This window comes from Carcharhinus amblyrhynchos, chromosome 11 (assembly GCF_965287045.1).
Source record: "Carcharhinus amblyrhynchos chromosome 11, sCarAmb.v2.hapA, whole genome shotgun sequence".
Taxonomy (NCBI): domain Eukaryota; kingdom Metazoa; phylum Chordata; class Chondrichthyes; order Carcharhiniformes; family Carcharhinidae; genus Carcharhinus; species Carcharhinus amblyrhynchos.
Genome location: NC_137334.1, coordinates 45,656,887 through 45,673,128, shown reverse-complemented (window position 1 = coordinate 45,673,128; position 16,242 = coordinate 45,656,887). Strand labels below are relative to the sequence as shown.

At 41.6% G+C, this 16,242-nt stretch overlaps 1 protein-coding gene across 2 annotated transcripts in view; it reads left to right on the top strand.

Annotated features, from left to right (window-relative positions):
• Positions 1-16,242, top strand: part of rapgef4a (Rap guanine nucleotide exchange factor 4a) — a 269,450-nt gene that overhangs the window by 212,823 nt on the left and 40,385 nt on the right. For both annotated transcript variants that reach the window (XM_080198985.1, XM_080198986.1), the window contains 2 exons: positions 4,039-4,185; positions 10,277-10,374. In XM_080198985.1, coding sequence (XP_080055111.1) covers positions 4,039-4,185; positions 10,277-10,374 — 245 coding nt within the window. The remainder of the gene's footprint in view (positions 1-4,038; positions 4,186-10,276; positions 10,375-16,242) is intronic.

The following is a 16,242-nucleotide window of genomic DNA, read 5'->3' as shown; positions in this document are numbered from 1 at the left end:
CATCTAGCCCTTCAAGCCTGCCCTGCCATGCAATAAGATCATGGCTGATCTGATGGTAGTTCAGTTTCACTTACCCACCTGCTCCCCCATAACCCTTAATTCCCTTATCAATTGGAAATCTATCTACCTGTGACTTAAGCATATCCAACGAGGAAGCTTCCTTTGCTTCAATGGGCGGAGAATTCCAGAGATTCGCTACCCTCTGAGAGAAGAAGTTCCTCCTCAACTCTGTTCTAAACTGACCACCCCCCCCCCCCTTATTTTGAGGGTGTGTCCTCTAGTTGTTGTTTCCTTTCTAAGTGGAAAGAATCTCTCTGCCTCTACCCTATCTAGCCCCTTCATTATCTTATATGTCTCAATAAGATCACCCCTCAGCCTTCTAAACTCCAATGAGTACAGGCCCAATCTTCTCAATCTCGCCTTCATAAGCTAACCCCCTCATCTCCAGTATCAACCTGGTGAACCTTCTCTGTACTCCCTCCGAGGCCAATACTCCCTCCAAGGCTACCTCATTGAATATATTTAAGTCACGGGTAGATAGATTTCTGATAGACAAGGGAATTAAGGGTTATGGGGAGAGGGCGGGAATGTGGAACTGAGCCACGACAGATCAGCCATGATCTTATTGAATGGCGGGGCAGGCTCAAAGGGCTAGATGGCCTACTCCTGCTCCTATTTCTTATGTTCTTATATCCTTTCGTAAATAAGGGGACCAAAATTGCATGGTGCTTGTCCTGCCTTCAGTACAGATTAATCTTTGTTGTTCAGCTTCTTCCTTTGTACAAGAGATTCTTCAGGCAGTCATGATCTGACCTGGCTTCCCTCCCTCCCAAGAGCAATGCTCCATCCTCCTTCAAGCCATCAGCACATGACCTCCTTCACTCAGACAGTCATGCCTCAATCTCTCCGGAAAGCTGCCCCCTTTCCCCTTGTCCAACAAAGTTCCTCATACAAACAAAGCAACTCCTCCTCATTCTAACTCCACTAGGAAGAGTACCCTACCTGCTGCATGCCACCTTTAACCAGTGACGAATCTGAAGGCATATGTTTCTCATTTACTGCTGATTTAAATCTTAAAGGGTGGCATAGTGGTTAGCACTGCTGCCTCACAGCACCAGGGACCTGGGTTCAGTTCCCAGCTTGGGTCACTGTCTGTGCAGAGTCTGCATGTTCTCTCAGTGTCTGCGTGGGTTTCCTCCCACAGTCTGAAAGGCTTGCTGTTTAGGTGCATTGACCCAAACGGGTGCCAGAGTGTGACAACTAGGGGAATTTCACAGTAACTTCATTGCAGTGTTAAGATAAGCATTGGTGGCTAATGGTGTGACTAATAAATAAACTTTATAATTTAATCTACCAAATGTGATGGAATGAACATGTATGATATGCTAATACATTAATATAGATTCACCACCATCGTTTGCTGTGTGGCAAAACATAATTCCCCACCAACTTGCTTCTCAACTTCCATCCCACCATTAGGAAGCTAACATTTCACTTCCTGTATGTGACCTGCACAACTTGCCTCTTGCTGTCAGGAGCTTCCCTAGGTACTAGCCATTGATTCTCCGGGACATCATGGCAATCCTGAAATAGGAACATAAGAAAAAAAAATCCTTCATCATGTTGAACTTGTCTGCCTGCAGAGCATTTGCAATGGTTTTATTCAGGTCCTCTTGAATTTGTCCTTGATATCGTCAGGACTAGTTACTGTTGAAACATACGCACTGATGATTGCAGTGTACTTGTTCACGAATTGGGCATAAATTCAAGAGACAATTCTTTATGGTCTTGGGGAGAATATCCAAATTCTGTTGTCAAACTTGATGCCAAAATCAGCACAAGCATCTTGTCTCTTATAATTTGGTGTGTTTATCCAGAACAATGTGTAGCTGAACCTGCTGATAGCTCCACAAGCTGGCCACCCTCTACTACAGTAAAAAGTCTGACAATACCAGGTTTAAGTCCAACCGATTTATTTGATAGTAAACTCACTAGCTTTCGAGGTTTCCCTCTTCTTCAGGTGAAGAAGAGGGAAACCTCAAAAGCTAGTGAGTTTACTATCAAATAAATCGGTTGGACTTAAACCTGGTGTTGTCAGACTTTTTACTGTGTTTACCCCAGTCCAACGCTGGCATATCCACATCACCCTCTGCTAGGCAAGTTTTTTGCTTGAAACTCTCTGCCAGCCAGAGCAGTTCTGTGCTGGGGTTGGGAGCTGTCGCCTTTGATCAAGCAGAGTTCAGACATTCCCAGAGTTCCCATTTTGTGTAATATTCTGCAGTATGTGGCTGAAAGCTATAGGAGTGTGTATTGGGACATAACAGGACATGTGGAAAGGAATCGGTAAGGTCTGCACACAAGGAGCACATCCAGTTGAGTTGACTTCGATAGAAACATATTGCATTTGGCCAGGCCTAGTCTTTTCCATGATTGATGAATTAAGATGACTGGCAACATGGACAACAGTAGTGGATGATCTATTGTACCTTTTGCGTCTGTGACAGTGAACCTGACAGCTGTCCTCAACTGTAGTGCAATACTTTCCGTACCTGTAAGTGAATACCATTTCTTTTGCTAAATCCACCACTTCAATTTCTTTTGTGCATTTGAAGACTGTTTAGAGATGAGTATCCTCCCTCACATGGACACCAGCCCACATGCTCCCCTCACCTGGTTTGGCCTGCAAACCAAGCAGTCACTGAGATCTGTCTGCTGTCATGTGGAGCAACAGGGTTGTATGTGGTATAGTGATAATGTCGCTGGACTAGTAATCCACTGCTTCAAATCGCACCATAGCAGTTGTCAGAATGTAGATTTGTGTATTGTTGAAAAAGTCACAGATGAGCACTGGGAGAAAGTCGAGGACTAGTTGCTAGAATCTCTAGGACCCAGACGAAACGTCTGAAATTGAAAAAGCAGTGTGAGGTTTTTTCAGAGGGTCATCAGCAGAGACTGAGAGCCAAGTCCTTACAAGAAAACATTAGACACAAAGTCAACAGCCAGCAATAGACTTTGCTCCTAGTTCCTTTGCCCTAAACTCCATGGGATATCAGGCAAAGCAAAATCAGCCTTGGGGAATTATCTGAGCATTCCTTGTTGAGTTTGGTGTAACTTTGGTTTCCTGAAAAAAAAATAAAGCATCTTTCTATTCCACTAAATAACAAAAGGTTGCTCTCTCTCTTTCCATCTATGGTGAATCTACTAATTCTACATTAAATAACGAGGAATTGCCCTCAGTTTAAAATCCAAGATTGATGCCCTTCTTTCAGGTGCGGAAGGTTAATTCTAACCATCTCTTTCTGGTACCATACACTGAATTGTCATCACAAAGCATAATCTCACCTAAAGAAGCTGTGAATGATGAAACAAAGGCATGTTGCTTGTTGATTTGTGGTTGACTTTTAATTCTTCACTGGTCACTTTAACTTCTAGTTCAATCAATACATTAAAATATTGTCCAAGTAAAAGCTCTTTACTTGATCCAATGTCCTCATGCTTGGAGAAAAGTTTTTATTTGCATTTTTGGGCTTTTAAATACTTATTTGTTGTAATTTTGTGCTGAAATGGTTCAATGGGTAAAAACACCAAGAGCTGTAGAGAAGGAAGATCTCAGAATTAATGCCTGGCCTGTTTATGGATTATTTCTCAGCCAGCTCAGTGTTGGAATGGTAGCTTTAACGACCCCTCAGAGAGAAGAGAATTCTGTTGAACTTCCGAATCCAAATGTGCTAGGGAGAGAATGTGAGCATGTTTGGTGGTTATTCTGCAGATGGTTAGATAGCCTGTTGGGACTTGCACAGTATCAAAGACAATGTACCCCGGCGTAAGTCACTGCTGCAAAAGAGGAAAGGAACAAAGAGGAAGAAAATGTTGAAATACTTTTTAAATTGAACAAACAATAATGATTGTTATGTTGATCCTTTGAGTAATCTACATCAAAAACATAGCACTTTGTCGACAAAAGGAAGTTCTGTTTTAAGCTGTCAGGCTGACATGTTCTTTACAATCACACAAAGCTGTTGTATATTTTCTTTCTAGTTCTCTTTAAGGTTTACTGCATCGATCATACTTACACCACAATCCGAGTGCTTGTGGCAGCTTCTGTGAAGGAGGTCATCAGCGCTGTAAAAGACAAGCTTGGATCAACAGAAGACCTGGTTCTTGTGAGAATGAGCTCAGCTGGAGGTATGTCATTTTTGAAAGCTTTTTAGTTGCATTTGATTTGATGGATATAAAAAAATGAAATGCTGATCATTTCATATTCTGTCATGTCAGGCAAGGAATTTAACATATACTTCGACAATAAAAAAAATCCCTGGTTCGGTTTTACTTAAGAACATTAAATTTAAATGAATGTGACCGTCTTCAGCTCAGCAGAAACCCCTTGCGCTTCCCCTTCCCTACCACATACACCATGTACTGACCTACAAGGATTTTCAACTGCAGCCAGTGTTACTAATGGGATGCACTCATAAGAACATAAGAAATAGGAGCAGGAGTAGGCCATCTAGCCCTTCGAGCCTGCCCCGCCATTCAATAAGATCATGGCTGATCTGTCGCGGCTCAGTTCCACATTCCCGCCCTCTCCCCATAACCCTTAATCCCCTCTCTTATCAAAAACCCATCAACCCGCGTCTTAAAAATATTTAGCGAGGCAGCCTCCACCACTTCAACGGGCAGAGAATTCCAGAGATTCACCACCCTTTGAGTGAAGAAGTTCCTCCTCAACTCCGTTCTAAACCGCCCCCCCTTTATCTTGAGGCTGTGCCCCCTAGTCCTACTGTCCTTTCTGAGCGGGAAGAGTCTCTCCACCTCTATCCTATCCATCCCATTTATCATCTTATATGTCTCAATGAGATCTCCCCTCATTCTTCTAAACTCTAACAAGTACAAGCCTAGTTTATTCAGCCTCTCCTCATAGCTCAACCCCCTCAACTCCGGTATCAGCTTAGTAAACCTCCTCTGCACTCCCTCCAAGGCCAAAATATCCTTGCGTAAGTGCAGCGACCAAAACTGCGCACACTACTCCAGCTGCAGCCTCACCAATGCCCTATACAGCCGCAGCAAGACCTCCCTACTTTTATATTCAATCCCCCTCGCTATGAAGGCCAGCATCCCATTAGCCTTCCTGACCACCTGCTGCACCTGCAGGCTGGGTTTTTGTGACTCATGCACAAGGACCCCGAGGTCCCTCTGCACCGTCGCCTGCTGCAGTTTTTCACTACGTAAGTAATAGTCCTTCCTACCATTATTCCTACCAAAGTGGACCACCTCACACTTGCCAACATTAAATTCCATTTGCCAGTTCCTGGCCCATTTGCCCAGCCTATCTAGATCCTTCTGCAGACTCTCCACACCCTCCGCACAATTTGCCGTTCCACCAATCTTGGTGTCTTCAGCAAATTTCGACACCATACACTCGGTTCCCTCCTCCAGATCATCTATATAAATGGTAAATAGCTGAGGCCCCAGCACCGACCCCTGGGGCACTCCACTCGTCACCAACTGCCAATCCGAATAGCACCCATTAACCCCCACTCTCTGCCTCCTATTTGACAACCAATCCTCTATCCACGCTAACACCCTACCCCCAACTCCATGCCCCCTTACCTTCTGCAATAACCTCTTGTGAGGTACCTTGTCAAACGCCTTCTGAAAATCAAGAAAGACCACATCCACCGGCTCTCCTCTATCCACCGCCCTAGACACATCCTCATAGAACTCCAATAAATTTGTCAGACACGACTTCCCCTTAACGAAACCGTGCTGCATCTGCTCTATCAAGCAATTCCCCTCAAGATGCCTTGCTATTTCCTCCTTGATGACGGATTCTAACATTTTACCTACAACAGACGTTAAACTAACGTTAAACGCTAAACTAACTCAAACTAATTCCACTGGTTTAGTTTTGCACCCATTTGGTAAATTGGAAGTCTCTCCTTAGAAAATGCTCCTTCTGCAGGCTTTTTTCCTTTGTATTGTCTCTTACCTTTGTGTATTCATTCCCACAGCATACAGTTGTTGATATATTTATCTTAAACTTTGTTTCAAGGATTTGCTGATTCTGCAGTCTTGTCCCTGGTCATATAACTATGGCCAGCCACAGTTCACAAAGGCAATGGTACACAAAGATATTTCTCAAAACAGCCCCCTTTTCATAAAAAAGAAATAATGCATGCACTATAGTTTTCAGTTACAAATTACCTACATACATGGTCTATAAAAAAAATCATTAAACTTGAATAAAAAAATGATGTGTTCATTCTAATCTGTTCCTTTTATTGTCCCTACACACATATTGCTCACACAATTCTTAAGGCATTCAGGTTTTCTAATGGTACATGTGAGTTGTTGGCTGTTTGTTTGGTGTCTGCTGATTCTTGGGGTAATGTTGCATCTCCAGGGATGTGGTTGTCATGGTGGGTATTGCTGCCGCTGATCTTTGCATTTCTTGGAGTGACATTGACCTTTGGGACTGATGGATGTTCCATTCCTTGTTCAGTTGGCAAAATTAAATCTGCCTCTTCATCAGCTTCTCTGCTTACACAGATATGTCTGCAGCAGTGACGATATATCTTGTCGTTCACTTTCACCGTGTACAATCAAGGTGACAATTATCTTACACAGGTCCCAGGTTGCCAAGTGGGCTGACTTTTGTTGATTTCATTGAATGATTGCACTCTGGCAATGATTTGGCAACTGTATCAAAGTAAAATTTGACTTTCTGTTGTTTTACTTCAATTCTGTCACTACTGTCTTCTGTAGACGTTTTAGCTATTGGAAGAGTATTTTGTTTTCAGTATTACACACATTACTGAACTGTGCTATTTTCCCTCCCTTCAGTGGGTATGTTTCTCCACTCTAAGATCTTCTTGTGAATTTCTGTGCTGGATCTAGTCATTTGTTTCGGATTATTCCTTTGGCAATTTTCATCACTGCCCCAGGCTTTCCATTTGACTGGAGATGATGTGCTATGTTGAATTTCTCAATCAGTCATGAAGTGCCTGAATTCTTCACTTGTGAGCAGAGGGATATTGTCACTCATCACAATGTCAGGAATAGAAAAGAAACATAGAAAATAGGAGCAGAAGTAGGACATTCAGCCAAAAGTTTGCTTCACTATTCATTATGATCGTGGCTGATCATCCAACTCTGTGATCAGTTCCCACTTTCCCCACATGTCCTTGGGCTAAAGGGATCAAAGGATTATATCTAGCTCTGATCTCTGAAAAATCAGGCTGGCTGACATGATTCACTGGATACATTTGCATCCATCTCACCTGACAGACATTGCCAATGCCAGTGGGAAACAAGCCAGTTTTCCTGCTGGCGAGAGCACTTAGTCCTGATTCAGGAAAATCATACCTGGCCTTAGTGGTCTAACTTCCAGTAATCTGAATGGTAGTAAATGGTGATGAGATAATCAGTTCCTGTGAGAGTGAGAAGATCTACTCCTAGCATCACCCACATTCTGTCTGAGGTGTCATGAGCTGGTATTGCTTGCATAGATTGATGTTCACTGCAAACATTGCCATGGTCAATGTGGTTCTAAATCTTATTGTTCACATTTAACCAGTAGAATACCTCTTACATTTCTCAGACTAGACTCATTTTCTTGATGGTTTTCATGAACATGCTTCTCCTATTCATCTCCTTATGAATATTGACTCGGATGCCATTTTGGGACATCACTTATCCAAGTATCCCCAGTACTCTGTCACAGCAACAGCTGTGCCCTTCAAGCCATCCTCTCCTCTTTTCTCTATTTCCCACAGCACCATGAAAGTTGCATCTCATTACTCACTTGGCTTGATTTGAACAGGACGCTTGTGTGCCAGATTCAGTGCCTCGGCTGGGTTGATGACTTTCACAGCATGTTATGCTGTTGCTTCACGTTGAATCTGGAAGATTTGTTCTAGCATCAGTAAAGTACTTCAAAGGGAGTGCAACTCTCAATAACATTGAGGATGTACATCTTTTGCTTGTGCTTCACTATCTCTGTGAATGAAGTAACATTCTCTGCAGACACTGTAGAGCAGATAGAGGTGATTTGAGAAAGATGTTTTGAAGTGGTTTGTGATCAGACTGTACCATCATTTTGTCGCTCCCAAATAGGTGCTGATTAAAATATTTGCAAGTGCAAAGACAACAGCCAGGCAGTCTTTCTCAGTTAGTGCATAGCATTGTTCAGTTTGCATTAATGCTCTGGATGCAAGACCAACTGGGTGCCCTTGCTGCATGAGGGTTGCTCCAAATCCTGTTTTACTGGCATCACACTGCAGAGTGATTTTGTCATTGACATCATAGAACCTCAGCAGTGATGTTGTCAGGAGTTATTTGATACGAGTGAAAGCAGCTCAATATCTGTTCTGTGCCTCAATATCCCTTCTCATACTTTGCAGTGAACTTGTGTAGAGGTTCACACTGATGACCATTGGGCGAGCACTCTGCTAGGTAGTTCCCAAATCAAACAAATCCTTGCACTACATTCCACATCTATTAGTTGCTGCATCTCTGCTACAACTCATTCTATATCAGGTTCAGAGTGAAGTCCTTTCACTGTCAGTACATGACCTATACACTTGACTTAATTCATTCTCAGTTGCAGTCTTTTTCTTGTTCAGCTTCAGTTTCATCTGGTGAGCTCTCTCAAGCAGTCTCACTAGATTCTGATCTTGATCTGAAATGGCTTTTTCCATCGTATCTTCACATCCATAATTTATCAGATAATGCACAATCACTTCTACTCCTAGAAGATCATTCAATATCTCTTGCTGTCAGTACTAATACTCTTCCAGAACTATCGCATGTAGTCAAGAAACTGCTGCTTTCATCCAACGTTACTTGCCAATATCCATCCTTCACATTTGCCTTGGCAAGTTGCAGCAAAATGTCTTCAATGGTTGGCACTGGGAGTGAGATCTCTTCAAAGCTTTATTGAGGTTCTTTAGATCTCAGCTTTCCAGGTCTATTCACTGCTCCCATGTTGCTAATCCAGTCTGTAAGATTGTCACTTCATCACTCTCATCTTGTCAAGATCCTCTACTCTTGTCTTTCAGACTGGATTTGAGGGCAGTTGGAATTCTTCTCAGAAGATGCTGAGATGGTCACACAATCTCATCTACTGCCAGATGATATTAACCAGGAAGACATCCAAGACCTGTGAAAACATCTTTGTAATTTATCCAAATCTGTTCAGCTGTCACTGTGTTTGTGTCATGTGAAACTCTACAAATCTGTTCTGGTGCATTGGAGGGTTACAGTCCAAGCTTTTGACTGGTTTCAGCTGAGATGAGGGGATTTTGCTTAGTGTCCATTATCTGGAACTGAAGATCTTCTTTCTCCCCATTGCACTGGGCTCTCAGTTTAATTTGTCCTCTTGGGGTGAGCATTTTTCCGTCATAGACCCTCAACTTGCCTTTGGCTTCATTTTCAGGTCACTGTTGTGAGCAATTTCACACAGATCTATCAAGCTCATGACATTTCACGTAGCACTGAAGTGTCTATCTGACACTTTAATAACTTGATGCAGTCATCATTCCAACAGTCACAAACCATATTTTACTTTACTTTGAGACTTAATGGTGCCTATCTGTGTTATTGGTCACCCTGTGATTAGTCAGAAACATTCTCCAACATCTGTTCGGCAACCTTTTTTATAGACTTGCTTTTCTTCTTTCCACAAAAGTGATTCAGCTTCTTGCAGTTGGAGCATTCTCCTGATATCACATTTAATGTGATGGGTAAAGTAGCTGCTGCCTGAAACACTTAATTACTGAAACTTACATCAGGGGTCACACGAATATGGCAGGTCACAGCCCACAAAGGCACTTCTCCAAATAGTTCTTTTGCTCTCTTCAAAATGATCTGGTCTTTATTTTTCCCGATCTCTCGCCTAGCCTAGTAGTTTGCTTTTTTATATTCATTTTTCTTTCCTTCTGTATCTGGTTCTTTAAATGGTCCTGGTTTAACAGAATTAGTAACAAATGGCTATAATGGGTAGTCAGGGGGGATTATGTTTCAAGTTGGTAGCTTTTTCAATTTCCCCAACCAAAAAAAATCTTTTAGTAGTGGGAATAACACAAAAAATTGAAAATGATGTATAGTGATAATATTGATACTGTTGGCACTGGCTTCATACTGTAAGGAAACATCGAGTGAGCTCTCACTGAATCATAGAAATAAATGAGCAATCTCCGAAACTGCTTTTGATTTAGTGAGCAGTTAGGGACCAATTCATTTATTTTTACTTTCCTTTTTTTCCCATTTCTTTCAGAAAAAGTGGTGCTGAAGCCAAATGAAGTTTCAGTTTTTACAATACCAAATGTGAATGGGCGTTTGTTTGTCTGTCCGAGGGAACAGTTTGATTCCCTGGTATGTATATCCCTAACACTGTTTGTATTTTTATCAGGTATCCTCCCTACATATTTCTGCTATTTCATATTTTGGTGCATATAGTTGGCATTTTTATTTCATGCATTTGTACATGTTTTTCCAAAGAAAGGAAAAGTAAATTAATGTTTTCACAAAAGCACATTATGATCCAACATGCTAATGAATAAGATACACATTTTAAGATTAATCTTTGTACTAGAGACTCCAAAACTAAATGAACTTGCATCTTTGGATTACTTTACTTAAAGAACTTGCAATTTTAAAATAGGAAATGGGATTAAGTTACTTTTTCATTGCTCCAAGTCTCTGATTATACTGGTGCTGTCAGTTTGGTCAATGCAGATAGCTGTTTGTTTGTTTGTTTGTTAACTTCCTGTCAGCAACTGATGCTGGAAAACAAATAATAGCATCATCAGAAATAATGCTGCATTGAGTTTAATATTACAAGAGTAAATGTTTAAAAAGTTCCTGACGCCGTTGCAATAAACTCTGAACCTATTGCCCCTCTTTCTAGTGTATGGAGATCAGTGTTTTTTATTTGCAGTGTTGGAAATGAGAGATAAATTTGTTGAAGCTCTATTATTGAGTCTCCATCTACTCTGTCAGCCAGAGTCAAACTTAGTCATTAGGTAGAGAAATTACCAAAAGAAGAAAAATTAGTACAAAGGAAAAGGCAGGAATGAAAATCAATGTCAGACAAAGAATTATTTTGGTTGTAAAATGGGCGTCAGGTATTCTGATTTAACAGTTGAAAAGCTTGCACCCAATCTGCACAGATGTTACCCCCGCTCTTGAATTTCTGAGACTTACAGTTTAGGCACCATGAGCAACACTTTTAAAATGTAAATCAGGACCTTAGTATCTGTTAAAGGACCCCTTTTGAAAATTCACCAGCAGTGAACAGAACTGGCCTCAACCTCCTATTTTATGTAGCCAACCATGCTGAAAATAAGCCCAGTGGGACCCATAAAATGCATCCCGCAGTTTCTCACTTGATGAGAATGGCGGGACATGTAAAAGGCACCCCAAGTTCCACACTTGATGAGAATGAACAATAGTTAAATTAAGTTTAATTCCATCAACAATCAGAATTCAAGCTGTTTTGCTGCTTTTTCTCTCTAGTCCTTGGCCACAGAGAAGATGGAAAGGTTGTTGGTTAGACAGCTGAAACTCAAGGATAGGTAGAGTAGCTCTTGCAACCTTAGAGATCACAAGGCCAGAATCCACCAAGACATGTTGCCGCATTCCGTTTTTGTAAATATGATATAATTAGTAGCTTACAATGATCATGAAAACTGTTGGATTTTCTTATTGTTTCAAGCTTATTGATCACTACAGTTAACATGTTTGACATTTTGGCTAGTACATACAAGTAATGACTTTGAAAAGTTTACTTCACATTACTAAGGAAGGTGTCTAAGGCCTGGATCTAACTTTTGGGCATTGAAACTTCGATGTGTTGCACATTAGATTTGTCCCGTGATGAAGGGTATGGGGTGAAGGAGGTTGAAACAATAAGGGTGCAGGATGTGAATTGACCTTTAGTAATTCCCTTGATAGACATGAAAATGAAACTGGGTACATCTCTTGTAAATACTGATTTCCTATACTTGCCGGCTTAAAATACCCTTTTTCCCCTTATGGGAAACCCTCATTTTATTATAGGTTGTCAGTCAATAATGTTTCACAACTGAAGAACCAGATGCAATAGGAATAGAATGGAAACCAGAGTTCCTTTATTGTTCCATTCCATCAATTCAAATTGCCCATAAACAATTAAATGAGCGCTTGGAGGGTTGTTAAAGGGGTATTTCTGGGAGAATATGCTGTCTTCAAAACATTTGAAGCTGATGCACATTTCCAGCATGAAACCATGCAGGAAATTGCACTTTATCCATAAGATATTCAGTAAGGGGTGAAGCTGCATTATTTCCAGAATCTGTAAACTCTGGGAGAACAACCTATACCTTCAATTTATACAATTTTTACCAGGTCTACAACCCATGTTTAATATCTGACAGCATATGGATGAAGTTAACTCAGCTGAAGATCCGCCACAGATTTTATTATACTCTGCATGGAATGGAAGTACAAATATGATTTGATATATGTGGGAAAACAACAAATATAATACCAAATAGCAGAAGCCATTTACTAATGCTATGAGAATATATAATGTTTTATAATCTTCAATGAATTTATTTTATATCAAACCAATTTAATATATCTTTAATATTGAAATTTTGTGGTTCTGCATTAAATGACAACCCTCTGGGATGCAGTGATTCTTAAGCAGAAAGTTCACACATTACAGTAAGAGAGAGCATCATTTCAAGAGTGCATCGTGTACTATTATCTTCATTATGTATTGAAAATAACCATGGACACTGTAGCTTCAAATATATTATCTGTGATTGTGTACCATTATCCTTTTTGTCCTCCTTGACATCTCTACAACCTTTGGCACAGTGGACCACACCAACCTTGTCTAATGCCTTTCCTCCGTTAATGAGCTCAGTGGGATTTCTCTCACTTGGTTCCACATTTACCTAATTATAGCCAGAACATCTCCAGCAATGACTTCTCTTCACCCATATCATTACCTTGGGAGGCACAAGGATCAACTCTTGACCGCACTTTCTCTCCATCAACATGATGTCAGCCTCCTCATGTACACTGATACACAACATTAACTCTGCATTACCTCTGTGCTGTCAGAGAGATGCTTGAGTAATATCAAGGAGTTAACTTTAACTGTTCTGCCTGGTTGGCTGGGGGCAGCGGTCAGTCAGCTACCCAGTTAACTCCCTGCTGTTGAAATCAATGGATAACAGGTGGCACCCCTGCTGCTCCTATTCCACTCGGCAGGAACGGTTAATGTGAGCACAACAGCTGCAATTTCCTCCAGTTAAACATCAGAAAGGAGAAATCCTGTCTTCAACCCTTTCCTCAAACTTTGTACTCTTACTTCCATCTTCCTCACCAGAGACTGTTGCAGAATGCATCAGATTCTGCAACATTGGAATTTCTGACCCTATATCCTCTTCATCACAGAATATCCACTTCTACCTCTAACATTGCCTGCTTCCAATCCTAACTCTGTCCACCTGTTGCTGAAACTCTTACCTATGACTTTGTCACCTCAAGACAACTGTTCCAATTCTCTCCTAACTACTCGCCCATCCTTCATGTTCTGTGTATAAACTTCAGCTCATTTCAGAACTCTGCTGCTGTTAGCTACCTTGTATCAAGTCTTTCTCACTCATCATCACCCTGTCTTCCCAGTCCACCCCCAACCTACATTAGAACAAAGAACAAAAACAGCCTGGGAAACAGGCCCTTCGGCCCAATGAGCCTGCGCCGCCATCTCAACACCACCAGTCCCCCTCTCCACCCACGACCCTTGTCTAATGTTTTATGGCCATCCAGATTGAGGGAAACTGATTTAGGGACAATTTATTACTGCCAATCAGCCTAACAGCACATCTTTGGGGTGTGGGAGGAAACCGGAGCACCCGGAGAAAACCCACGCAAGCGCGGGGAGAATGCGCAAACTCCCACAGACACTGGCCCAAATCTATGTGTCTGCACAACAATCAGTGATAGTCACTGAGCTGTCGTCTTGCCCAGTATCTTGTCCAGTTTAGGCACACACTAACAACATGAAGCACTGGGCCAATCTCGAACAACCAAGAGCAGCCCCAGTACGACCCATCGCGTGTATGCCCCTCATTGGATACAAGGCGGACCGACTTAAAACCTGTGAATGAAAAGAAAAAAAAATTTATTATTGTACCATATCCATTTACCTTACCAGGGATGCCCCAATGCTAATGACCCTTATTTAAAACAATCTCCTATATCCACCCATCTCCAACCCACTCATGTGCCTAAGTTATTCTTAAATGACTCTAGCGTGTTTGCCTCCACCACCTCACTTGGCAGAGCATTCCATACCCCCACTACCCTCTGTGTGAAAAACCTCCCTTTAATATCTGTGTTGTACCTCTCCCCCCTCACCTTAAGTCCATGGCCCCTTGTCCTATGTGTCTCTATCATAGGAAATAGCTTACCTCTGTTTACTCTATCTATACCCTTCATAATCTTATATACCTCTATTAGATCCCCCCTCAGTCGGCGTCTTTCAAGGGAAAAGAGCCCCAATTTCTTCAATCTTTCCTCATACCCCAGTCCTTCCATACCAGGCAACATCCTGGTAAACCTCCTCTGCACTCTCTCCAGAGTCTCCACGTCCTTCCGGTAGTAAGGCGACCAGAACTGGACGCAGTACTCTAAATGTGGCCTAACCAACGTTCTGTACAACTGCAACATTAGACTCCAGCTCTTATATTCTATACCCCTTCCTATAAAGGCTAACATACCATAGGCTTTCTTCACCACACTCTCCACTTGCACTGCCACCTTCAAAGACTTGTGCACTTGCACCCCCAGGTCTCGCTGTGATTCTATACTCCTTACGGGCTCACCCTTTATCATATAACTCCCCCCTACATTATTCCGGCCAAAATGCATCACCTCACATTTATCCGGATTAAACTCCATTTGCCATGTATCTGCCCAATCAACCAGCCTATCGATATCCCACTGTATTGCCAGACACTGCTCCTCACTGCCCGCCAATCCAGCCATCTTGGTGTCATCAGCAAATTTGCTGATCACACCACCTACCCCCTCTTCCAAATCATTTATATACACTACAAAGAGAAGAGGTCCCAGTACTAAGCCCTGCGGCACACCACTAGTGACAGACCTCCAGCTAGAAAAGGACCCCTCCACTACTACTCTCTGACTCCTCTTTGCAAGTCAGTTCTCTACCCATCTAGTTACCTGACTACATATCCCATGAGCTTTAATCTTCTCTACCAACCTACCATGAGGGACTTCGTCAAACACCTTACTGAAATCCATATAGATGACATCAACGACTCGTCCTTCATCGACCGTTTTTGTCACCTCCTCAAAGAATTCTACCAGATTCGTAAGGCAATTTCCCCAAAGACTCAGTCCTAAAATTCTCATCCTCATGTTTAATTCCTAAATGACCTGGCCCCTCCCTAAGCCTTACACTTCCTCCAGCTCTACGATCCTCTGTGAATTATGTTTCTCCAACTCTGACCTTTTGCATATTCTTGCTTCATCATTTTTCACTGCCTAGAGCACATGCTGAAGAGTTTCCTACCTAAACCACTCCACCTCACTTTTTTGCTTTAGGACAACCTTAAAACCAACTTGTTTGACACACTCAATGTCTCCTATACTATGGCACTGATTTTTATCTGGCATGCTTGCAAGTTGTTGCAGCATACATTATTGACATATATGAATCATTTTAAATATAAATAAAGTTGATTAATATGTATAGCCAATAGAAAATGATCCACCATTGTTGAGATTTTCCACTAATTTTGAAAGCCTGTCCAGGAGACGGGAAGCTTTGCACAATATGTAACAGAGATCTAGGCATGATGTTTGTCTGCAGACATCCCAGGTCTCATCTGGTTAAGGAATAAAAGATTTTCAGTCTCAGGGAACAATTTCAATCACATGATTAACAGCCATTGATATACAACAGAAGGTCTTTCTGTGGTAAAGAATCAGTTTCAGTCACATGGTAAAATCCATTGATATTCAATAAAAGGTAAATAGTGATCTTTCACACTTCACTTATGGGTAACTGGTCTTAATATCTCTCCTTTATTATATCACAAACCTGGAGTCATTGTTCATGTTTGAGTAAGTTTTGACAATAGCTGGTGTAAAATTCCTTAGAGGAACAGTGGTTAGGCATATCCATTCAAGGAGGAGATCCCCACCCCTTATAATTCA